Source organism: Solenopsis invicta, chromosome 1 (assembly GCF_016802725.1).
Source record: "Solenopsis invicta isolate M01_SB chromosome 1, UNIL_Sinv_3.0, whole genome shotgun sequence".
Lineage (NCBI taxonomy): Eukaryota > Metazoa > Arthropoda > Insecta > Hymenoptera > Formicidae > Solenopsis > Solenopsis invicta.
In genome coordinates, this window is record NC_052664.1 from 28711486 (window position 1) to 28736872 (window position 25387).

The window sequence follows — 25387 nt, forward strand, 5'->3', positions numbered from 1 at the left end:
AGAGAGAGAGAGAGAGAGAGGAGGGGGGGAACTAAAAATTCTCTTTTATTTTATTTTATTTCTCTTTTATTTTATACGTATTTGAATCATTTGAACACGTATATTTATGACACTGTTATTAATGGCGGCTAATCAGAGCAGCTATAAACTCATGATATTCTCCAATCAAGAAAGATGTAATAGTGAAGTGTTCCAAAGATGATAGTCTTTGTAATAAAGGAAGCGCTGCTCGTACATTTTACAACATACAACAATCTTAATTAACTGCATTTTAATCTTTTTCTATTGCATAACCTATGTTTTATCTCCACGATAAAGCATTTGTCCGTAAACAACAATTAATAATAGACCCTGTTATTTGTTCAAGCAGTTTGACCTTAATAAAGGGTTTAAGTCTATCATCTACTAGGTGTTTAAATAAATCCCGTACACCTTTACGTTACCTTCTCGGGGCTTGCGCAGTGTATATTTTTCTGAAGCAAGACCCATGAGGTGGATATGCCACAGGTAAACCTGTTAGAGTCTATCATGTCTTTATTGAAAGTAGATTTGCAGCTGACTAGAGAGAGAAGGGGAGAGACAAACGTGCGTGTGAGAAAGACGCGAAACGTCAAACAGTAAAAGAGTTTCTAGAGCACTTGATCAGTACAAGTTCTTTAACAGCGATCTTAATTCGTATAATTAATAATCAACGGCACGTACGATGCTGACAGGAGTGATCGACGGGTTCGTATATCACAGTTCCATAGTAAAACCTTCATTAGCACGTCGTTTTGCTCGTTTTGTTCACCTTATTTTTAATTAAATGAGAAGTAGATTTTCAAAATGCGTTTTGTTTCAAAAGTTTATAAAATTTAAAAAACAAGAAAGAAAATCACAAGAAAACTACGTGCTTTACAAAATTGTACCATTTTTTGTTATATCCTAGTGATTGACATATTGTTATTTTCTTGACAATGCTTATCATCGTTTACAATTTGTTACTTTCTTTCTCTGATTCTCTCTTTCTCTCACACACATACGAGATCCTGATGAAGATACTTTTTGCAGTACTCAGTTGTGTTGCGAAGATGACAACTCCACTGTCGGTCGCGTGCCTATCGAGGACAACATTGCTCACAATCAAGCAATGTCTTTGATGTGGACCTCTTACGGTATCGTAGTCCCGATCATATTGACCATCGGCGCTTTCGGCAATGCGGCAATCTTCATCGTGTTATCCGGTCCAGTGTTTCGCGGTATCGCATACTTGTACCTCAGCGGACTTGCGCTGGCGCACATTGGTGTTGTTTTATCCTGGATAACAATCAGTTTGTATTCAGATCTTGACAGCGTGCACTGCAAAAAAAAGTACTGCTTGAAAAAGTACTGAAGAAAATTGACTATTGCGTTCAAGCAAATCAATCGAATTAAGTTAACAAATCGTAAGGACTTATGACTCATTTGTATCAATACTGTCGCTTGTGCGACAATTGTATTCGATTACAACTATAATTGTATTGATATAGTTTCTCATTGCACATGCAACTTGTAATCCTTGTTCGATTACTTCAAACGTTTACGTTTGTTTGCGTACAAGCAGTCTTTTTTTCAGTGTACGACGACCAAGATGTGACAATATGATTATATCCAATAAACATATATGTTTCAGCACTGAGATTGGGCTATGGCATGAGTAATAATTACCCATCAGCTTTCTACCATGCGCATCTTGAACTCGTTATTTTGAACGCTTTTTCAGCTGCCAGTGTTTTTATCATGGTCTGCTTAATTGTAGATCGATACATGTTTGTATTTTTTCCGGCGCGCATTCGCACCGGAAGCACGCGCAAGAACGTCAATTCCTTCGTACTGTGTTCTTTTATTGCCGGCTTCATGGTAAACTGTTTTTCATCAAATGACATTATTTCTTTTTAAAACAGACATTTAAGTTTTTTTTCTTTATAAAAAAATTGAACTATCGAACAATCTACATTGTGATTTTGCTATAATGGATCTTTACAAATATTTTTATATTCCATTTTTTCATTTATCTACAAATCATGCTATACTTTTATATAATTGTTGAAAGTTATTCATACATAATTTGTCACTTAAAATATTGAGTATTTCATAATCCGAGCTTATATTTGAGGTCGTCTTTAATTACGATTTTTGGGATGCATGATTATTTCATTGGTTGGATAGAATCTTAGAAGACTAAACTCGAAAGGCTATTTTAAAGCACAAAAAAGTTCGTCTATCTCCAAGATGTTTTTAAAAAAACTATTGCTCATATTTTTTGTACTTTTACACATCTACAATTTTATAAATATTTACAAATTTTCATATGGAAAATTTTCGCTCTTTACACTGTAACCTTCTTAAAATAATCTTAACCCTTAAACACACCGATTCTGTAAAATATGGAAACACATTTTCGGATCTGGGAGATTTTTCCAACTTTGAAAAGCTATAACTTTGATTACAATCAAAATTTTTCTACAATTTTTTTTAAATGAAAGTTCAGAATCTCAGGAGTGTGACTGCACAATCGGCATTGCCGAAAAATAATTTATTGTGAAGTTATAAAGGAAAAACCATTAAGCAAAAATGAGAAATTGGTCAAAAATCTACTTTTCCTTCAAAAAATCATATCTTTGCAACAAAAAACTTTTAAGGACTTTCAAATACGGCGTTTCAAAGCTAAAGATTCATACTTAAAAAAAAAAAAATTATATCATTGTCATTTCTATTAAAAAATGTACTTATGTAACAAGGCGAATATGAGGTATTTTTGATTAAATCTAAAAATACCTCATAAAATTGAAAATTGATGTTTTATGATATATTTCAGAAAAACTCCTTTTTCTACAGCATTTTATAGTATTCCAACTTTAGACAGAGTATATGCAAGTAACATCCGCGAACCGACCTGTTCGAACGTATTTTGTCCAGAATACTCACAAAAAAGGTTTCACTTACACACTATATGGGTCGCATTGACCCTAACAAAACTTTGCTGCCGTGCTGTTCAAATTCTAGTTGACCAAAAAAGTTGATCAACCATATCAATCGAAAGAGGAGATTTCAAATTTTTTTTTGGTCCGAACCTCCTATCTCACTCCGTCTTCACACAGCAAGCCTTCGAAACTTCATATGAGGTCTCTCAGATCCACTTATGTGTTTAAGGGTTAAATATAAAATTAAACTATATAAATACTGTTCTGTAACAATTAAATTATTAGTGATTGTATTGAGTGGGTTCTGTTTCATGCATGGTGCGCAGGATGCATCACTGATTTCTATTGTTCACTAAATATTAAACAAGGATAAATGATGCATCATGCTCATCATGCGTGAAACGGAACGCATCCATTGTTGGGGCCTTGTGAAGATCCACTTAGTTAACACGTGTGTATTAGAACAGCTAATCGAGCAGATCGGAAAAATAGCGGCAACATTAATTGTTTACCATTAGATCGATTTGCTACTTAGTTTTTAATGAAATCAAAGAACGCGAATCAAAATATTGGTCAATTTTCGTCGGTTTGGGTTTAATACTAATGAGCTAATCTTCACAAGTAGACACACAATAATAAATATAATAATTTCATGTATAATGAAATAATTTTACTCTGTTTGTAGATTAGTAGTCCGCTATCGGTTATGAGAATTGTTCATGCGGAACAGGATGAATTAGGTACTTCTTTTACATTACGTGAAAACGTCTATATTACGCAAAGGAGGATATGGAGAATATATATTTGGATAATGGAGATCGCAGTGCGAATATGCCCGTCGATCGTATTTATTGTACTGAATAGCCTGGTCATTAAGAGGTTTCTACAGCTGAATGCGCAAAGTCGGCATTTCCACGCCGTTTCGGACAAACTTCAGAAAAACAAGCCTGATACGTCGTTATTGTCTCGCAATCGAGGCTACAGGTGTAATAACAATTAATAATAGATTTTATTTTTAATTTTTTAAAGCAAAAGATTAGATATTGTCTTTCCGGTCCCACCAATAGTGCTTATAAAAATCGCTCTTTACAGAGAGGAACAACACTTGGCGATATTGACGACAACAATGATTCTATGCTTTTTTGTAACGGCAGTTCCGCCAAGTCTTACGTCCATACTATATACCGATCGTCATTCGTTGGACTTCGATTACCAAACGTTCCGAGTGTGTTCAGCGATCGTCGAACTCAGCAATTATGCCATTTACATTGTTATATATCTCGCCTGCAGTACAGAATTTCGAAGGGAGTTTTTCCGAATTCTACAAGTGAGCTCGCACAATGCAATTGCATTTTCATTCACAATTTTCACTTGAAAATCCTATAAATCAAATGAATTACGCTTTTAATAAGTCGCAGCAGTGTGAGATAATATAAAGATTAAGCGTATATATTAATCCTTGCGCGAAAAAAGATCGAAGCGCAAGTTTCATCGCTGATGCTTTTGTCACTCCTTCCTTATATTTTACTTATGTTTCGATTTTTATTTTCGCCAGGAAAAAGCTCTTAAATATAAACATAGATTGCAATTTATAATAGAGAAAAATGTTTGCGACTATAATGAGAGTACAGTTTGATCTCCTTTTGTGAACAGGGAAAATGTAACGAAAATACGGGGCAAGACGTTGATCCGCCGATCGGCGAGATCGAGGACTATAGCCGGCACGGCACTACTGTTCGACTATCACCGGAACATACCAAATTGAATTCTCCCGAGTCGCCGACCAAAGAAACCAGAATGGAGGAAGACGCGCTACCGTCAGAGGCAAATGGGCTAATGTTAGAAAACCGTGTTGTCACGTAATCATACATTACGCGCTGAGATCAAAGACAATGGATCATTTGTATTTATTATGTGTATGTATTTGTATGTATTATATCATTGTACATTTTCAATGCGTCCACATTGGAACTTTGTGTATAATTAATGACGTTAATGTATGAAATAATTAATTGTTCCAAATATAATTCTGTATGATACCAATGTATGCCATATGTATATCAATTTCTGTATTATATAATACAATATACTAATAATTTGAATTAGATTGATATAAATTAAAAAATCAATATCAATCCTTTCTCCTTCTGCATTATATATTTAAGTTTTTATTTAAATACTGAAAAAGATATGATAAATATGATCGACAAGCATATTATTTATATTCAGTTTTTTCAATTATTGACACACGTACTTAAAATTTATATTTACTTGTGTTTATATAACAGTTTTGGTTAAGACATTTTTGATAGCTATGTAATGCTCTCAAACTTTGTATTCTAATGCTACAATTGATAAAAGCAGCAGTAATTGAGACAGAATCCTATAATAGAATTTAAATTTGAAAATCAATATCAACTATTTCATCTTGTATCTCGTTTTTGTAATTAAAATTGTTTTTTATTTTTATTTTTTTTCAATGTTTAATGTTACATGATACATCTGTTTTATCTTAAATGTAGAAATGATGTATGTACATACATACATGCAGTGTAGCTCTAATGAGAAAAAGTGTACCTCGTATATACCATCGGACCACCCGCGGGTGAATTCTAACCTAACCAAACGTGTAACTCTTGGCTCATCAGTTCCCGTCCCCACTTTGGCTTCACGGGGGACGATACGATCATAAAATAGTAGAACATTTTTCTTATAACTGTCGAATATCACAACAAATTGATTTAGGAATGCAAAATTGATATTAAAAATACAAAAACGTTCTTGACACACAAAGACGTTGCGTTGACCCTCCCCGTGAATGTTCTGCTGGATGATGCTGGCTGATGACAATTTATAACCTATATCTGAACTATATGTCAAAGTGCAAAATGACACACATATATTAATCACGGTGTTTAATTGCAAAGTAAAAATCTTAGGAACGCCGTGTTAAGTATTTGAATAGCAGATGATTTGTTCGTAAGCAAGTTCAGGTATTACTGAAAAATAATATTAAAAAACAGTGTTAATATACATAATATTGAAGAGTTGTGAAAAAAGAAATTCTTAAACATATAAAAGCGCCCAAAACTTGTAAGAATTATTGCATAATGATTATTACTTATTCTTCCAGCAAAGATTTCACGATGTTCGAATTGCCGGCAGAATTGATAGCTAAGCCCTTAGCTCTGATAGGTTTGACTGGATTAGACATTGCAAATCCAGTGCATCGTTCCATCTGGGATGCGTTCAGCAATAATCGTAGACCAGATTGCGCAGCCGTTCAGTTCAGGCTCCTTAGTTTGGCGCATGAATTTCCTACTGTTAAGCCAAAGGTATCACATTTGATAGTATAATATCCATTGGAATGTGTTTGTGCAGGAAATGTCTAATCTATACATTGTTTATCTGATGTTGCTATGTATTATCTTTATACATTTTAGCGTAGCTCATATGAATGGTACATACCTAAAGGAATTTTAAAACGAAATTGGATGAACAAGTATCTCAATGATATTCCTTCCGTAGTTGTTGTGTTCTATGATTTAGACTGGAATGACCCTTTGTGGAACGAGAAGAAGATGGAGTGTGCTTCTAGAGTACAATCTTTAAGGTAATATTTTATAATCTGTTTAGGATATAATTTAATGTTGTTATATTAAACTATATGACATCTTTTTCAGAGCTGCCCTTGATGGGAGAAGTACAAAAATAGCTGTAGTATTGATACAACATGCCACTCAACCGCTTCCTGGAGCTGAGGATGTAGTTGCAACTGAGCGTGCAACAGCACTGTGTGGAGCTTGTGATTTAACTGCGAAGCTCTTATATATTCTGCCACATGCTGATCATTTGCTAGGATATATATCTAGGTTCTTAATTTTATAACTTTTATATCTCTATTTTTTATTTTGGAAGGAAATAATATATTTTATTTACTGTAGACTAGAAACTGCATTCTACGATTTGGCACAAAACTTTTATCATCACGAATATCGAAATGTTAAAAGTCATCGTGATCAGCTTACTAAGAATGTTCATCAGTATTTATTTGTTCGTCATCAATTTAAAATGGCATTCTTGAATGAACTCAAGCAGGAGCTGCATCTTGCCCAAAAGTAAGATTTAGAACATGAACAGTTGTCCATTATAATATATATTTGTATATAGGTATAAATATGTATAATTGTTTTGCAGGCATTATATGCAAGCTTACCACAACCTTCTAGAAACGAGAATGACAGATGCAAACGCAGTAGAAATCAAAACCATTGCTGGCTTTATAAATTATAAGTTATGCAGAATAATGTTTAGTTTGAATCTTCCAAAAGATGCCATTTCTCAATTTAGGCTTCATACAGATAGGTACAAACAACATTTGCTGTAATGATTTACAAAAATTTTAAATTTTAAGATTAACAACTAATGTTTATTAGATGACTTTATTAGACTTGACTAATGTTAAACTAATATTAGATTTAAACTAAAAACTGGTCCCAAGGAGCTCATGTTTGAACACCATGCTTGGATGAGCAGCCAGTTCTCTACTTTCGCTGAATTATTTGACGAGGCTATTCGACAAGGATTACCCGCTGTTCAAACGCAACATCCAGGATATTATTTTCAATTAGCCGCTAATCACGCAAGTTTGCGACAATCTGCTTGTAAAGAACTTTGCCAGGTATGAAATTTAGTTTTTTTTTTTTTTTAACAAATATATTAGAGATAAGTATCTTACAATCTGAAGAGTGGATTTAGTCCGCGAGGCTTTTCAATTTAGCCCACGACATTCAGGCTTGACTTACAGAAAAAATGAAAAATAAACTGAATTATTAATGCCTAGTAGCAAATTGTTTTAATATGTAATATTAAGCAAAAAAAAAAAAAAATATATATATATATGACATATTATTTTTATTTAATATTTTTTAAATATAATTTAATATATATTTAATATATATTTACACTGACCCACAGTATAACTTTAATTATCATTGAAAAATCTAGTTGTGTTTCCCTGAAATTCTATTTAGGTATATTTTATTACTTGAGTTTCAATATTTTTTCAGCATATAAACAATTATCCAGATCCAGATCCATTACTGGGTGAAGAGAAACTCGAATTTTATGGACAACGACCGTGGCGACCTGGGAAATTAAGTGCAGAACCAGCAGACACAGCTAGAGAAGCTGTCGGTATACAAGCTTTACAATACAGGGAGAAGACTGCAGTCAATCATTCTGTAAGATAATCAATGATTATCTTAAAATACTGATATATATGATTATTTAAAATACTGATATATATGATTATTAATCATATATATCAGTATTTTTAGATAAATATGCGATAAATAAATTGCTATGAAACATTTGCATTCCTTTTCAGATGATAATTATTAGTTTACTAGGAAATGCAATATCGCAATTCAAGGTGTACCGTTGTCCAAGAATGCGACGATTGCTAGGTATAATTTATCTTTGGAAATTTAAATATAAGAATTACTTGTACTAAATTTGATATAAAATATGTATAAATTTTCCTTTTTTTCCAGTTGTGCAAATGGCAGAAGAATATTTCAATGCTCGGGATTATGGCAAAGTTCTTACGTAAGTTAATTAATTAATCTACTCGTAATAAAAGTCTTCAGTAAATAAAACTTTGTCAATACATGGCAAAGTTATTGATTCTTTCGGTATTTTCTTTAGACTATCTTTGCATGTTAATATAAAATTTGTAAAATTTGATTGATCAGATTATTGATGCACATGTTATGGGAATATCATGGAGAACGATGGCCAGTCTTACTCACAGATATTTTAAAGAATGCACTGCGAGCTGCGTATTTGTCGACTAGTATTCAAGACTATCTTACTCTGGCTCTCGAAGCTTTAGGACCTTCAACTACATTCTCAGAGGAACGACAAGCTATTATTTATGATAATATTATGAATATATTACAGGTTAGTTTAATAAAACATTTGTTTCGCTATTGATTATATTTAATTGATTTTATTAAATGATTTTTGTACAAGTAAATAAAACTTTTATTCAATATACGAAAAAATGGCTTTATGTTTGTTAACAGAAAAAACCACCGAATCCAGAACCTGATTTACCAGATGATATGAAGCATCATGCCATGGAGAAATGGATGTTGGAACTGAATCGTTCAGAACCAAATATTTTTACAATTGATGACAATAACATGACATCATTTGTCGATCTTAAAGCAAGATTTTTGCAACAAACATATGCAGTGAATACAATGATAACAGTGGAAATTATCGTAAGGTATTTAAATCTGTCTTAGCTCTAATAATAGTAATGGGATTGGGTGGAACTATTTACGTAGATCTAAAGAGTTTCTGTGTGAGAAACTCCCGCTAAAAATTGTGAATTTAAAAATCCATATATACAGAATATGTGAGTTTGAACTTGCGAGTCGCTCACGGATTTATATTATATTTCGTGTCTTAGGTCTAACATTTAGAAATATAACTTGAAAAATTATTGGAAATAATTTTGTCTCTTTCACTGCAGAAATTCTTACTGTAGTGTCATTGCATTTTCTAATGCATCAATAACAGTAAGTGGACCAGGTTACAATGTTGAAATTCCTATTGATGAGGCTCAACAGTCAAATCTTATTTTTCAAGCAAAAGAAACGAAAAAGTTTCACTTCAACTTTAAAGCGCCTCATCAAAATGATGGCGTAGAGATTCGTATTAGCACAGTTTCCTTACAAATGGGTGATAGCGCGCATTGCTGTATTATATTAAGATTTTCAGCTATGGGCAGGGAAACAAATTTGTTGGATCGTTTGTATCCTGAAATACAACAACTTCGGTATGTTTATTCATAATATTCATTAATCGTTTGAAATAAAGTAACATTAATTAATTTTTATTTGTATCAGTGGAGGTGAGTTCGAGTCAATAAGACCGTTAATTCACGCGGAGATTAAACAAGAAGAATCGAGTTTAAGTCTCGATGTAAAATCCAATAATCCCGCGCTTACAGGCGAATGGCTACCTATCACGATATCCCTGTCAGCTAATGAGAATATTAATGCAGTCTGTTTGTATGTAATACTTGTATCAGATGGTAGCAACGAGCAATCAAGTATGTTTTCAGGCTTTCGTAGTATTATATTTTTACATAAATTATTATTTTTAGCCATTTTCTCTATTTAAAAATATTCTTATACCTAACTTATATAATATCAATTTTTTTTTCCAACTGTTCTATAATGTTTCAGCTGAATTAAGCATTAATATGCTTACTAAAGAGTCAAAAGTATCTATTCTTGTTGGTGATATGGTAAGAGGAGCTTTGACCAAACATGTTGTACATATTCGAGCACATAAAGTAGGCGATAGAAATATCATAATAAAGGTACTCACAAATTATCTGTATAAATTAATATATCAACCGCTCATATATAATAAGATATTATTTATCATGATTAACAGGCAGACTATACTAGACCTGAACAAATTAGGGGGAGTAAAGAATTAACATATTCGTTGGCGGTTAAGAAACCATTTGAAGTTGCAACACAATTTTACACTTCACTCTTCGAACCACTAACAAAGGGTTTTGTTAACGAACCTTTTATCATTATGCCTCATATTACGTGTGTTTCCCCATGGCCTATAAAAATTCTAAGTGCATCTATAGAATTGGTAAGCCTCCATAAAGTACATGTACACATATTTAATTATCTCTACAAATTTGTATTAAGGCAATTAGAATATTGTGATAAACTTAAGTTTGAAATTAGGCAGATCCCAAAGAAGAACAGATTCAAAGAGAGAACAATCTTGATCAGGACTCCATTTTAGCAGGTGTTGAACTCCGTGATGGTGAAACAGGCACTGATGCTTATTGTTTGATTCCAAAGATAGGTGGCGAGCAACCTATTAGTATTGGAATGTATACCATTAAGTGGAAAAGGTAAAACTAACTGAAGTAAAAATTTATAGCATAGTACAATCTTCGTTATTTTTACAGAGCAAATGATGAAACCGCATTAGAAACTAGTAGCAGTGCAACTTTAGCTCCTATATGGGTTGAAGATTCGGTGATTGGATTGGAAGCCAAAATGCCAGCCCATGGATGGGTTCGCACGCAATTCTGTATATCATATTTTATAAAAAATCATTCTGATTACCTTATTACTTTGCGCTTAGCCATGGAAGGTAGTGATGCCTTCATGTTTGGTGGACAAAAACAAGTACGTTTCATGCTTACATCCTCTTACGATATGCACAATGATCTTATTATAAACGTCTTTTCAGGTTGATATTTATATACTGCCTAAGAACGTTCAAAAGGTTGATTGGGTTTTACGGCCGCTGGTTGCCGGTTTTGTCGCTCTTCCAACATTATCGTTAACTGTACCTGCAGGTAATGATATCTGCTATAATATATGGAGCATTTTAAAGATTTTATATTTGCATTTATTTTTGACACGTCACAATTATAAATGTACAGATGAGGAACACAAACTGGGTAAAACACGACTATCAGAGATGATTGAACGTTCATTGCCGAGTCATATATATATACTGGTAAGAATAAAACTCATTTATCAATAACAATGCTTTAATATTATTGTAATTGGTTATATTTTTGCAGCCGAAATCGCAGTCTTTAGGAGAATAAATAAATTCAACAGTGGGATCTTTTTAAGGAAAAATATATCTTCATTGAAACAAACTGTATTATAATATTTTACACAGACAAATAAGCTAATATATATATATATATATATATATATATATATATATATCATATTTATATTAGAATCATAAATATAAATTTTTTTAGACATAAAAATTATTTAAAGTATTTTATTATTGTATTTAATTAAATATTCTAAGATTACAATATTGTAAATTTGTAACAAACATTTGTTAAATAATAATAGTTATATTGCTATTACGCGTCACAATTCATACAGAGATATCGATCGTTTCTTTTAAGGAACATTATGTTGTGCGTTACCGTGGAAACCATATCATCCATAGTAAGCGCACAATTGGTACAATAGTTTACCTTTTCTTTTCTGTTCCTCTGTTATAATTTTAATCATTACTTGTGAAAACACTAAAAACATTAATCGTTATCGATAATTATATTCGCATATAGTGGATTGCAATGATTCCATTCACAAAATGACGAGAAGCGGCAATATTGATATTGGAAGTATTTTTGACGAGTACCTGCAAAAAGAACAACAATTCGAACAGGAAGTAGAAGAACGGTATTTATTCTAAAATATCTACTAATATTATTATACGTATATATGCATACCTTTTATATCTTTTCAACACAAAACATGCTATTTTTTTCTTTTGTAGCAACAGATTACGTCGTGAAATTCGCAATGGGAATATCTGCAAAATTTCTGACTTATCATCAACGAATCTGCCTTTAAATTTGGAAAAATCTCGCATTCGTAATCAGGCTCTCCTAAAGGTTTGCTGTAGCGTATTTTTTGAATAAAAAGATATGAAAAGTGTATTAAAAAAAATCACTAAAATTTCAAAATTCAAATACGATGTGGAATATATCTAGGGTGTAGAAAGATGCAATATGTTAAACATACTACTACTTTAAAGTAATTTTACTGATAAGTTTATACAATGTTACTCATGTTATCTATCGTTTTGTCATATTTTTCACTATTGAAAGCTTATCATAAAATTAATTTGTATGCCTTATATTAAAAATAGTATTCTAATTACAATTTTGTACTATAATATAAAAATTATTAGAGAAATAAGAGAACACATACATGCACACACATACATATACACGCGCGCACGCACACATACATACAAAATATTACATAACAATAAAACTTGAATAAAATTGGGGAACTTACATATATTATTTTTATGCTAGGATTTGGAGATGTCTAGAGCACGTCTGAGAACTTACGCTTCTTACACGCCTACTGATGCGGAATTGCAGCAGATTTCATTGGTCTATCGGGATCATCTTCGCAAAACTATCCAAGACACGGAATCGTGACAGGCTCAACTTCTACGTTATCGATTACTCGCCAAGTGATCTTTTCAATCTGATAACTCGAGCCGAACGAACAAACTTTAAAATAAAAAGTTTGTTGATCGTTGGGATCGATGGATCGGATTGATTATTACGTAGTGTATCTCATGACGTGGCCGTTTCTTCATGTGTCGAGCGACATGAAAACCAATCCGTGCGAAACATGAGCACAATATTTTTGCGTATTTCCTCGCCGCGTGGTTGCTATATTCGGGCTCGCAAACTTTGGCACGCAAACAACGATTACCATTTTTGTAAAGTAAAATAGAATAAATTGTCAAACAAGCTATCGCATTTTATGTATCTTACATGAATCTATATATTATCGCTCATAAAATAATTATCACACAGTAACATATTACATTGTAACTCGGACACGTAATATATTGCAAAAGAATATGCTCGCACAGTAGACTTCTTCGGTAGGTAAAAATGGACTGAAACTTAACGAAGCTAATTTGCATTCTAATCTATCCGTTCAAAGGTCTTGGGAAGCCTAATTATAAAGGCAAACGCGTTACTTTTTGAGGACAATCGTGCGGCGATTGTTGGAGCTTACCGTGTGACAGGCCGATGAATCGACAGATCTTTTTCGACCGAACTGGCCACCGTGCCGTCCCCGAGAAGCTTGTCGAGGAATCGCGCGCGGAAGGACGTGTAAGGAGGGTGCGTGGACAAGTGGCGAACGGTGTCCACCTGCGCGCTCGCTCATGCCATATTCATATTTATTTTCTATGTGCGACGAAGCATTATCGTCGCCGATAATTACTGACGTGCACTGCGTGCATACATGATAGGACGGCCACGCATCCAGAAATTGCCCGATAAGAAGCTCGGAAGAACTCGCGTTTATTTTAAGCCGCTGTCTTTTTTACATACAACTCGCGAACGTGAATCCCGACGCCTTGCGGACTATTTATCTCGTAGGCGTGACTTTCCGACGTTGAATTCGTTGGCAGATTAGATTTACGATTTTATCGTCGGCCTCGCAACGCGAAATGGCTTTTCGAACTTTGAAAATACGCAATTTATGCAAATTATCATAGAAGTCGCGCGCCCTTGCTCGTAGCTTCACTTACCTCTTTCGCGCCTTCGGAAAGTACTGGGAAGACACGAAATTAATTGCGAGCAACGTGCAAACGTTCCATACGTTGCAAAAAATTCAGACGAACTGGAAAGCACACGAAATGAAATGTGACAAATTCGAGGTTTTCGGGGTATAATTTTGTATTTCTACGTGGCATATAATTGTAACAGCTGAGTAAACGGAATAATGCTGTGACTTCTTACTTTGACCATTGTGACACCCGCAGACATCTGTATCAACAACCTCATTATCTCGAGGATACCGTTTCTTTCACAGTTTGGTCAGAGACCTCGCGACACTCCTTAATGATCTATAAATTAACATTTTATTTTATTAAATTGATTTTTTTTCAAAATCTTGGAAAGAATTTGAATTTTTCATCTGAGCCTTTGTACGAGTATGAATTTTTGTGAACTTATTGCCGTTGAGAATTATTTTAAAATAAATCGAAACGCGTTCGACGCTTGTTTAAAATTTTTCTATATATACGTTTGTTAATAACGTTAATAACGATATACAGAAGCATTTCGATCTATTACATTACCGTACGCTTTATTTATTTGACCATTAACTGCGTTGATTCATATTTCCATAATTTTTTGATTATTTATTTTTTTCTGATTGAAATTGAGGTAAAATAAAGATTGGCTCGCTCCTGAAAAAAATATAAATGCAAATTTAGAAAGAAATCTAGATAAATTGAAAAATCTAAACCTAAATATGTATGCAACTTTCTAAAGAGGACTGGAGCACAGGTTGAAATTTATTAATTGCCCACTTCTTGATTATGAACAGAGTGTGCACCTGTATTACATTTGATTTATATCACACGAGTACTTATACTTATCGACACATGTTGTACATACTTATAATATTTGAATTTTTAAAATAATTTTACATAATTTTACATTATTTCTACGACTTCGTGCAATGCTATAAAATGCATAAATTTATCTATCTGGAGTAATGTATTATAGATCACGCTTTTGAGCCATTAAGACATTTTATGAGATTGATATAGAATATCGCGTTTTCTTACATTTATTGTTTGATTGTATAAGCTCAAACTGGTGCAAGTTTGTTGTATCTGACCACTTGACTGTCGAGCATTAATATATTATTGCCGCTGTCAGTGTTCATTGGACGATAGACGTGTGACGTTTGCTGTCCTTGGTATATGTAGATCAACATTTTTATATAGATTTTTCTTTTCATTTTCCTCTTTGTAGCAAACTTATAAATAAAAAAATGCAAGCTTTTATTCAAGTGTTGTGCAAATAAAATAAAAATTTAAAGGAGTAATACTTTTGATTATGACTTATATATTATATAATCATTTATATATCGCACATTTTGCTGTATAATAAAATCGTATTTTTTCTTTTTGTGCATTAAAAATTTTGTAATAATTTAATAAAATATCTAAACGTTAGGTCCTTGTTCTTATTATATTATATTTCTAAATGCGCTTTACAAACATTTTGAGCCCTGCTTTGGATCATCAGTATCACGCTGGTATTTACAATGATTGCAACAGTGAAGTGTGTCGTCCATAGTTAATGACACCTATGATAATATTCTGAAATTAGGATGAGAACAATAGAAAGAACGAATGTGTTGAATGTGTAGTTGAACTAATTTTTTAAACTGTTCAATTGATTAACACATTCGCTCTTTTTATTGTTTTCAACCCAATTTCAAAGAATTTATTGTGAACGATATGCTTATATTACAACATATTTGGATTTACGAGTAACGATCATTTTTGTCACTTCGACTACAATGTTGAACATTTGATGCATTAAATGCGGATTTACGGAGCGATTTTTAATAATGATGACTGAGTCAGAATGTACATTTGTCTCCATGAAACTATTGTAAATTATACCAGCGTGACATTGATGGTAATCCAAAGCGGAGATTGAAATGTTTGTGGAAGTATTTTAGTAATATACATTTGAGATAATAAACACGAATCTAGTGTTTACTTAGCTTCACATATTTATCACTTAAATTTTACTCCTTTGAGTTTTGTCATTTTCATTTTTTTAATTTTATAAGTTTCTTACAATACTTTTATTGTGTTGGTCTTTTTGAATATTAAAGGTTGTAGATATTAATTTATTATTTGAGTAATTAATATACAAGGTGCTTCGAAATTTGCGAATTAAAATGTTTTTTTTTGTTTTTTGAGAATAAGTTTAAAGCTAATAAATCATAAATTATCTTTAGACAATTATACAGTTGCATGAACGATAGTATTAGGGGCAGAAAAACAGACAACCGTAACTTCTAAACGTAATCTCTGATTAAGCTTTAAGTTTTTATATCTTAAAAACTAATGCTTGAAATATATAAACATTTATAAATAATTTAATTTTTCAATAACTTTCTTGTCATACTTTGATTCGCGAATTTCGATACTTCATATAAAAAGTCAGGATAATACATGTACTAAAATAAAATTTATTTTATTGTAGCGCATTGATTTATAGCCAATTGTATGTGTGTGTGTGTGTGTATATATATATATTTTTTTTTTTTAATAAAATAAACACGAAAAGGTTAATATTAAATAATTTATTGTACCACGTACAAGATAAATGATACCAGACAATGACAAAAATTGTAATTTGTTACACAATATTTTTTGTTTTTAATTTATATGTATTTCTTGATCTCCGCTTATCACAGCACTAATTGTTATGTTAAAGCATCCTATTTTCACATATGAACAAGTTCATTGATTCAATAGTTTTTTTTTTCAAACTTGCTACTTATTAATATTATTTAATCACTTTTGATACAGTTATTTTTAAGTTATGAAGCAATTTTTGTGTGCAAAATTTAATAGGACTACACATGTGCAAGTATACATGTGTTAAACATAAATATAATGTCCCGTTAACCCTTAATCACACTGGTGGAGTATCCGCTAGTACGGTTAAGGATTAATCTGTACATTTTAGTTGAAGAATTTCATATATCTATTTTTCACAATATCCGATTTTAAGTAACTGCATTCATTAATAATTATAAATAAAATTATAAATTTTCTAAAAAATTCTTGATTATAGGCGCAATTTTTTCAGGCTCATTCAAATGTATGTGATGCGTGCCTTTCACTTCATGATACTCAAATCTTTTAGCTCCTTCTTTTATTACGTCTAATACTTTCTGATAATTTTCAGGTTGTTCAAATTTCATTCCAGGAACAGCACGAATGTTGAGGTAAGAACATTTGATCTGAGATGCATATTCAAGTACTATATCTAGAGACAACATGCCTAAAAGGGAAACCTGAAAAAAATATACAAATTTATTAACAATATTAAGTTATTGTTCTCAGAAATATAAAAGCTTACACAATTAATTCTTGCTAAATATTATACTGTATAATTAATTAAATGCTTTTACCTTTAATCTCAGATCACGAGAAAAATAATATTTTCCCTTTTTATATGCCGGTTGCATACCACGTTTCATTAATATTTCTGCTCCTTCCCTTGTTATAGAACCATTGTATGCCTTCTCTACTATCTCAAGCATTTCGTCATATTCATAAGATGGTACTTCGTCCAACGTTAATAATTCATACTTTAAAAATTTGTCGATATATTCTCCAGTAGCGACTGCTGTTTTCTTGATATCCCTTACACTCGGACTAGCGATATCCAAACTTATAAGAGTCTCGACTTCATCTGGATATGCTGCTGCGTACAGAAATGATATAGCACCGCCCAAGGAGTGCCCAAGAAGCTTGACCTATTTCCACAATATAATCGAATTATTACAAGCTCATAGTAACTTAATAAATATAAAACATGTAATAATATATATCAGTGCATCGTATGTATAGTTATCCCAATATACAACATATAAACATAACATTCTAAAACACAATATATGTGATGTATATATTAAATATTCACATTAACACAATTTCCATATTTAAAAAACATTTTCATGCAATATGTTTGATTAAAATATAAATGCAATTCAAGTGCAAACAAGGATGACTGTTAAATATGTGTGACTGTGACAACATATAAGTATCATTATTGCAAAAGATTTTAATATTGATTTCGATAATAAATAGATTAGGTTTTTCCATCCGCTAACCTTATTCCATTTGAAATGTTTAATAATTCTACGAAGGAATATAACACCATCCCAATAGACATAATAGAATTGACTTTTCGGATAGTGCGAAGATAAACCGTGCCCCGGCATATCCAAGCAAAGAACAGAAACATCATCGGACAGCAATGGCATTAATGTGTCAAAACTGCCTGAATTATCCTGGCGACCGTGTAACGCCAGTATGGGTTGGAGCTCGCTAGACCCCCACCATTTACCTGCAGGTAAGAGTCTCATAATTATTCTTTTATTTTATTTCACTTTCTCTAACTTATGACATTTTGTCAGGGCACAGATCTTGCTTTCATTAACTTGTAAAATTCATTAAACAAGAGATTCTATAGTTTTTCTTCGAAAATGCAACAAAGTTACAGCTGAGTTAATAAGTCTTTTGTCCATTACTCTAGGACATAATATAATACATAATATAGAGGAGAAGAGGGTAATATGGCACCCATTTTCATTTTATTGAATAACTTTGTTTATAATTAACATTTTTTATTGAAACTTGAATGATTGACGTTCGTCAAAGTGTTGTTTGATAGATTCTAGACTCAAAATAATGAAATATTTATTATTTAGCATATTTATTATTTGATTTATAAAAATCTAATGCACTACATAATTGGTGGAAGAAAAAAACTGGCTGTAATATGACTATCTATAGAAATAGTTTTTAAAAATTAGTTTAGTTTAAAAGAAATACAGTACTTGTTATAAAATTATATACTTTAATTTTCCATTGTTTAGAATTTTCCTGCGTTCAGAAGGCTACTTTAGAAATACCATTAGAAATTTCATTAAAAATATCATTTTATCCCTGTTTAACATTAAACAACAAGCATAAAATGATGTCTCTAATGATGTTTCTAAACACCACTCTTTAGAATGACAATCAATTTATCGAAGAAATATTTCGATATAAAAATTTTGCTTAAAAAACCATATTAACAAAATTCCATGTTATTGTTTTAACTTTGTATAACTCGAAATGTATACGGCTGAATAAAAAGTTAAATAACAAAAATACTCAAGTGTATGTACCTTCGTGTGATAATACACTCAAGTTTAAGAATAATGAGGAAGTGTATGTAACTGAAGGTTAAAAGTGTACCTTGAAAAAGTTTAGAAGTGCTCAAAAGTAAAAATGCCTTATAACAATTATTAGTCATTATGTATTGGCATATTAGCTAAAAAACGGCGGGCTAGTAAACGAATAACTCCATAAGCAATTGTTAGAATACGTCACCTAATAACGGAAATAATAAGGATAGCCATATTATCGACAGTAGCCATAATACCCTCTTCTCCTCTATAGTTATACAACGATATTTCGATAATATTTTTTAAACAGTCAATGAGTCATGATTGCATCAAAAGTTTTAATATTTATATGAGATATATTATGCATACATATTACAGTCAGCCTTTTTAAATATCTTATTAATATTTATGATATAATTATACATATACATATCAAGTAACCAATTAAGTCTGTTGCTCTCTTATTACAGAAAACAAACGTGCAAAAAGTGTGGGACAATATTAATTTATTCATAAAATGCACTTTATCTCAAACTGGAAAATAAATTAATACTGTTTTTGTAAAAATTATAATTCTTAGAGCCAAGTTCTCTAATAACTTTTTTACAGTCTGTCACCATTTCTAAATTGTTAATTTCACAGATTTAAAAATAGATGATGATCTTAAGAACTAATGTTAAAAGAGTATAAATAAGAAGTTCTTATTTAAGATTCTAAATTTTATCATATGACAACGTAACCTGTGACAAGATACCTCACGCTATTGATTTTAATTAAAATGAGAGCAAATACAATATAATTTAGGAAATTTTCACAATTTTTAACGATTTTATTTTGTGCCTCGCGCCATATTTTCATTAAAATTTTTTACTTCTTTTTACTTTTTCTAAAATTACTGAAACACACTTAAAGATTTTACAGCATACCAGATAAAAAACTCCTTCTTAGATAGAAACTTCTTATACACCATCCTTATTCTCCTAACATTAGTTCTTTTAATTGTCATCTATTTTTAAATCTAAACAATCATCGCGAAATCAACAGTTCAAATCAGAAACTGTGGAAAAGGCGTTGGAAAACGTTTTCACTTTTAGAGATCACGATCTTTAAAAATGGTAGTTTTTTTATAAAGTTGTGAAGGTAATCAGTTTGATGAATAAATTAGTTTCGTTCACATTTATTGTACACCTGTTTTCTGTCATAAGAAAATGATGGCTTTCTTGCTCACCTGATATAAGCAGTGCAATGTGAATATCAAACAGTGAATTTAGCAATGTATTATGACTCTATAAACATACCATTGCAAAATGCAAATATTTCAAATTAAAAATATGCACATTAAGTAATTGGTAAATAATAATATAGATTCCACATACTCCATAAGTTACACTGCAATTGTATTTAACTTCTGCGAAAAACTTATAAAACCCACATGCTCTTGTCTATCCCATGTTACCATTGTACTTGTAGCTTAAGAAAGAAAAAGAAAGGATTTAAATCGTTGTATAACACTGACTCGCTGGCTAACCTTGTTCCACTTGTAATATTTAACAATTCTACGCAGCGCGAGAACCCCATCCCAAAATATATAGTAGAATTGTCCGACTGGTAGATGAGAGGAAAAGCCATGGCCAGGCAGATCTATGGTCAGTATAGATACGTTTGGCAATAATGGTGCCAAGGTGTCAAAAGTTCCCGAATTGTCCTGCCAGCCATGTATCGCCACTATAGGCTGCTTATCTGCCGGTCCCCACCATTTTCCTAAATTTACCAATATATTGAGTTTAACAAGTGTTGTGAGTGATGAGTCTTTAACTGCCATTTTATCTATATGTGTCTCTTCAAATTAATTGCAACAATATATTTTATGAGATGTAAACAAGCATCCGCCCCAACATACAAACAATAATTTTTCTATTATACATAAACATGATATATAGTAAAACTACTTTTCTTGAAATGCCACATAATTTAAAATATAGAGCAAAATCAAAAAAGGCAAGATGTAACTTGTACTGACCTCTAATGTGACCCCATGGCATAGGTATCTGTATTTCCTTAACGTCTGCAGAAGATGAGATTTCAGTTATCGCAAAATGATATTTTTGATTGCTCTACCTTCAGATAAAACATGTGATAATTCATGTAATTAATAAACCTCTATATCTATACATTCATTATGTCTGTGTATAAATTATCACATAGTTTATCCAAAAGTGGTACAACTGATTCTTAACTTTTCCTCTGCAATTTGGATTTTTTGACATAAGTAAAAAAAAATTTCAGCTTTCAAATTTCAATTTTTATCAAATAAAGATTTTAACATTTGAGTTAAAAAAAACTATTTGTCAAAAGAAGAGTCTAAATTTTTCTGCACTTTCTGAAAGATATTGCCAATTTTCAGCAATATAGATTAATTTTAATCTCAGTTTAATTATTCTTTATCTTTTTCCAATTCCAAAAACTAAAGAATGATAAAAAGCAAGTTAAACTGAGTTCAAAGTTAATCTACGTTGGTGGAAATAAGCATAGTATATAATACAAAGTATAAAAAAACGTAAATGAATTGGAAATAATTCAGATTGCAGTCAAAAGGTTAAATATAAGCAAATGATAGCGACATTAATGAAAGCTAACCTTCTTTCTTATATCCGTTCGTGGCACTTTCGGTCGAGTTCTTTTTCTCCTTGACATCCATGTCAGCGTGTTTCTGATCAGAATTCAAAGAGAGATCCGTTGATTCCATCTTCACGTTTCGTCAAGAGAACTGCAAATAAAGAGAGAGAAATCGTCGATCACCATCGGCCAAACGAGCGAGTAACCTGACGGAAATAAATCCTCAGAGGACAAACTTTCCTTTCAGCAGGCATGCAATACAAGGTATTTATCAGTATAAAAAAAGAATACTTACGTGTTTTATATTATATATATATATATATATATTTAGAGGTAGCAAGGATAAATCCGTGCGCGAAAAGGATGTTGTTCACCTGTTTCTCACCAAGCGTGATTTCGTAATCATTATACAACAATCCTTAAAATGTTGATGACGAACAGATATTCCGGGAAGCCGATAAGAATCAGAAGTTCTTAATTATGATAATTTTTATCAGGCATGATCCTATTTGCTCTGCAACCACGTTCGATTAAAGCGATGTCGCTCGTGCGAATAAGCGAATAACGACTTGCGCCGCTTGCGCGAACGGAGTACGGTTTGCCGACGACGGCGGATGCATGGTATTTCCACCATGGGCGGACGGACTCGTGTAATAACCGCCTGACGTAAGTAGACGCGCCACGGAATTAGCCAATCGTGCATCTGTCCTAACACGTGACGTCACCGCGATCTCGGAGTTCGATGCGCGATTGGTCGGCTGCTCCACGCGCTTCCGTAGTGACGTGCTTTCGAATCGATTTTTTTCCGCGTTCCAAGGATAAGATAAGTGTGGAAAAAAAAGTTAAAGTAGCAAACGCGTGAAAAAAGAGGGAGAAAAAAAGCGATCGTGAAGGCAACGACAAATGTGAACTACGCATTTATTTTGTGTAGTAGTTTACGCAATTTAAAGTATCCATTTATTTGCTTAGTCACGGAACTCATAGGCGTACGTAAGGCGTAGTGGAAACGTGAAGTGAACATTTGCTTTCGCTCTTAAATTTTAGCAACGAGATAAAATTAAATTATTATAAAATATTTTCCGTCGAAGTCAGACGCTCAATGAACCACGTGTCCTTGAAGGAAAAAATTTTACACTTTAAGAAATACTACAAAAACCTACATGAAAATTTTAGAATTGAAATGCTTTTCTAAATTTTTGTATTTTGTATTTGTGCGTCATTTCTGTGCGTCATTTTTTTGAATTTTTCAGTGAAACTAAGTTAAACTGCAATGAACTACAACATTCTACGTATTTCTAAAATAGCTTACTTTGGCACAAAAATTTCTATGAATAAAAAGTTCTAAAAAAATATGTAAATATTATTACTTGATTTTTCATAGAAATATATATTTATTAGGTTGTTACATAAATTTGTTTGGATTTTTTATCTTTTTTCAATAAAACATACACTTGAAATATATATTATTATTATTATAAGTTTCTGTTTTTTAAAAAAAACTTATGTAATAATCCAATAATTATTAAAATTAACAGAAGTGTTTTAACTCTGGCATTTATTTATACATTTTTGTTGTTTTTAAATTTGTGTAGAATTTTTGTCACCAGGTTCATGAATTATTTCTTAGGAGGATATAAAATTATAAAAAAGAAACTCAAAAAGAATTGAAACTTAATTATTAGGCATTAAGAGAAAGTGCAACTTTCTTTAGCAATAAAATATGGAAAGTATTAAGAAAGTTCGCTGAAAATTCTTGAAAAACCGGCTTATAAATATAAATATTTGAATCAATTTTGTATGAAGATAATTTTTGTTCCCTTCTCTCTTTCTCCTGACTAAAATTTTGGGTATGCTTGAGTATGAAAGCATCTCTCTTCTTCTACCTTTTTTCTAATGTATACGACGTGTCAAATGTCAATTACCTCGTTTAAATAATGAGGAAATATATATTCGTAAAAAATGAAAAGGAAAGAGAAAAGAATTTCAGCTGTTAGGCTTGCGCGTGCAAATATAATCGTAGATCTCATCGCAAAATGCTATCGTTTTTTAGTAATAAATTAATAATGAAAATAATGAAAATAATTTATTACTCGTTACCATATTTACATATTTTAATCGAAAGTCAAATCGATGTCCCATTGCAGGCACCACATAATATTTATGATAAATGTTTATAAATATTCAGAATCATTATTTTTTTAAATATCAAGATAAATATTTTATAGATATTTTGAATATACAAAGGAAAAAAGATCATAAAATCTTTATTCAACATGTTATTAAAATATAGCCTACATATTTTATACAATATTTATGGTAAGTAAAAAAAATAAAAATTTATAATATGACATTTTATAAATATTTTATAAATATTTGTATGTGATACAATAAATGTGTATAATAAATCTTTAAATTATGACATCTTCAATTTAATATCATAGAAATGTTTATGAAATATTTTGATAGATAGTTATAAAATAATTATTATAAATATCTTGTAAACTTTTTATAAATATTGTGTGCTATCTGGGATATCTATTACGTAACGTTATTCTAAGACGCAGCAAAATTGTTGAAAAAACGTTGCCTTTTTGACCAGATTTTAAGATTAATCAAAATTACAATGCTGCTCTATTCTGTAACTTCTTTAATAGTTTCGTTATTGTTATTACGCATTTTTTACCATATATTATACTTATTTATACAATGACGAAACTGTTTATAACGAAACTAACGTCGAGAGTTATAGAATAGACCAGCAGGAATATAATGCATCATACACAATGCTCAATGTGGAGCTTCGCTTAATAAGTAAGCCAATCTTTTGTTAAAATAATCATAATAGTAAGATGTGATGTTCTAATGTAAAAAATAGAAATTGATTCAATTTCAAAGAAAAAAAAAAATCTAAAATTTCTATGGTAAAAGGGATAAATATTAATATAAAATCAACTTTAAAAAAAAATCAATTTTTTAATTTCTTTGAAAAGTAATTAAGTAATATATGATATTCCAGTAATGCAATTCTGTGGCTAACATTTATGAATACTGATCACAGCCAGAATTCATTAGCATTTTAAGATATTACTTAAAACAGTCTTAAAATAAAATTTAATTGTTAATGCCGCGCTCATAGTTGTCTTAAAAAAAAATTACGTAATTTTGTTTTGCAATATGTAATTACATTTTTTTTTGTTTAAAGGGCAAACAATATTTGTACATCAATTGATTTATCACATTATTCCGTGCATAAAAGTATTAAGGTTTATGCATACATTTATTTAAAAAAATGAATAGTTTATGAATTTTTTTATATTTTATGTCAAAATATGCCAGAATAAAGAAATCTCGTAAAATATTGATTTTTCGATAACTTTACCTTATAATATTTTTATATATAGAATAAATGGAGAAATGTTACATAAAAAAATCATATAAATCCATTAAAAAAAAATCATGACCTTTATGAGACCTAAA

General features: G+C 31.3%; 4 protein-coding genes across 8 annotated transcripts; 3 read left to right on the forward strand and 1 right to left on the reverse strand.

Moving 5' to 3' along the window:
* The first annotated feature begins 532 nt into the window (after positions 1-532).
* On the forward strand, positions 533-5038 carry LOC105203641 (probable G-protein coupled receptor B0563.6). The gene is made up of 6 exons (XM_026134161.2): positions 533-726; positions 1051-1310; positions 1652-1878; positions 3628-3926; positions 4035-4269; positions 4596-5038. The coding sequence occupies exons 1-6, from the start codon at positions 704-706 to the stop codon at positions 4803-4805; spliced, it is 1254 nt and encodes a 417-aa protein (XP_025989946.1). The 5' UTR covers positions 533-703; the 3' UTR covers positions 4806-5038.
* A 544-nt stretch (positions 5039-5582) lies between these two features.
* Positions 5583-11733, forward strand: LOC105196851 (trafficking protein particle complex subunit 11). Of its 3 annotated transcripts, XM_026134160.2 has the most exons (21): positions 5585-5935; positions 6076-6277; positions 6386-6555; positions 6626-6814; positions 6887-7060; positions 7140-7307; positions 7419-7623; positions 8012-8185; positions 8332-8410; positions 8498-8552; positions 8699-8906; positions 9032-9237; positions 9487-9792; positions 9863-10068; positions 10205-10341; positions 10419-10631; positions 10730-10902; positions 10960-11182; positions 11247-11355; positions 11443-11519; positions 11587-11613. In XM_026134160.2, the coding sequence occupies exons 2-21, from the start codon at positions 6089-6091 to the stop codon at positions 11611-11613; spliced, it is 3288 nt and encodes a 1095-aa protein (XP_025989945.1). In that variant the 5' UTR covers positions 5585-5935; positions 6076-6088. The 3 variants fall into 3 exon arrangements, 2 of the variants coding, with proteins under 2 accessions (XP_025989945.1, XP_039312561.1); XM_039456627.1 differs by lacking the exon at positions 5585-5935 and having other exon boundaries at positions 6089-6277; positions 11587-11733; XR_005576154.1 differs by lacking the exons at positions 11247-11355; positions 11443-11519; positions 11587-11613 and having other exon boundaries at positions 5583-5935; positions 10719-10902; positions 10960-11094.
* A 46-nt stretch (positions 11734-11779) lies between these two features.
* LOC105203642 lies at positions 11780-13317 on the forward strand. Of its 2 annotated transcripts, none has more exons than XM_039456821.1 (3): positions 11780-12214; positions 12318-12429; positions 12859-13317. In XM_039456821.1, the coding sequence occupies exons 1-3, from the start codon at positions 12126-12128 to the stop codon at positions 12985-12987; spliced, it is 330 nt and encodes a 109-aa protein (XP_039312755.1). In that variant the 5' UTR covers positions 11780-12125; the 3' UTR covers positions 12988-13317. The 2 variants fall into 2 exon arrangements, with proteins under 2 accessions (XP_039312755.1, XP_011170796.2); XM_011172494.3 differs by having other exon boundaries at positions 11789-12214; positions 12312-12429.
* A 3358-nt stretch (positions 13318-16675) lies between these two features.
* LOC105194853 (probable serine hydrolase) lies at positions 16676-22444 on the reverse strand. 2 transcript variants are annotated; one of them, XM_026134185.2, is made up of 6 exons: positions 22206-22444; positions 21932-22061; positions 21315-21359; positions 18233-18468; positions 17528-17875; positions 16676-17410 (listed from the first exon to the last, which is right to left on the reverse strand). In XM_026134185.2, exons 2-6 carry the CDS (start codon positions 22038-22040, stop codon positions 17156-17158), a joined length of 993 nt encoding a protein of 330 aa, XP_025989970.1. In that variant the 5' UTR covers positions 22041-22061; positions 22206-22444; the 3' UTR covers positions 16676-17155. The 2 variants fall into 2 exon arrangements, with proteins under 2 accessions (XP_025989970.1, XP_025989971.1); XM_026134186.2 differs by lacking the exon at positions 18233-18468 and adding an exon at positions 20823-21055.
* Between the last annotated feature and the right edge of the window lie 2943 nt (positions 22445-25387).

Coding starts and splice junctions, on each gene's coding strand:
- LOC105203641 (XM_026134161.2), top strand. CDS start 704: ATGCTGACAGGAGTGATCGACGG. Junction 727..1,050: donor CTGACAGGAGTGATCGACGG/GTTCGTATATCA, acceptor TACTTTTTGCAG/TACTCAGTTGTGTTGCGAAG. Junction 3,927..4,034: donor TCTCGCAATCGAGGCTACAG/GTGTAATAACAA, acceptor CGCTCTTTACAG/AGAGGAACAACACTTGGCGA.
- LOC105196851 (XM_026134160.2), top strand. CDS start 6,089: ATGTTCGAATTGCCGGCAGAATTGATAGCTAAGCCCTTAGCTCTGATA. Junction 6,815..6,886: donor TTGCTAGGATATATATCTAG/GTTCTTAATTTT, acceptor TATTTACTGTAG/ACTAGAAACTGCATTCTACG. Junction 10,342..10,418: donor ATAGAAATATCATAATAAAG/GTACTCACAAAT, acceptor CATGATTAACAG/GCAGACTATACTAGACCTGA.
- LOC105203642 (XM_011172494.3), top strand. CDS start 12,126: ATGACGAGAAGCGGCAATATTGATATTGGAAGTATTTTTGACGAGTAC. Junction 12,215..12,311: donor GAACAGGAAGTAGAAGAACG/GTATTTATTCTA, acceptor TTTCTTTTGTAG/CAACAGATTACGTCGTGAAA. Junction 12,430..12,858: donor GTAATCAGGCTCTCCTAAAG/GTTTGCTGTAGC, acceptor TTTTTATGCTAG/GATTTGGAGATGTCTAGAGC.
- LOC105194853 (XM_026134185.2), bottom strand. CDS start 22,040: ATGGAATCAACGGATCTCTCTTTGAATTCTGATCAGAAACACGCTGAC. Junction 21,360..21,931: donor GAACGGATATAAGAAAGAAG/GTTAGCTTTCAT, acceptor CATCTTCTGCAG/ACGTTAAGGAAATACAGATA. Junction 18,469..21,314: donor GCCATGGGGTCACATTAGAG/GTCAGTACAAGT, acceptor TCTTACCTGCAG/GTAAATGGTGGGGGTCTAGC.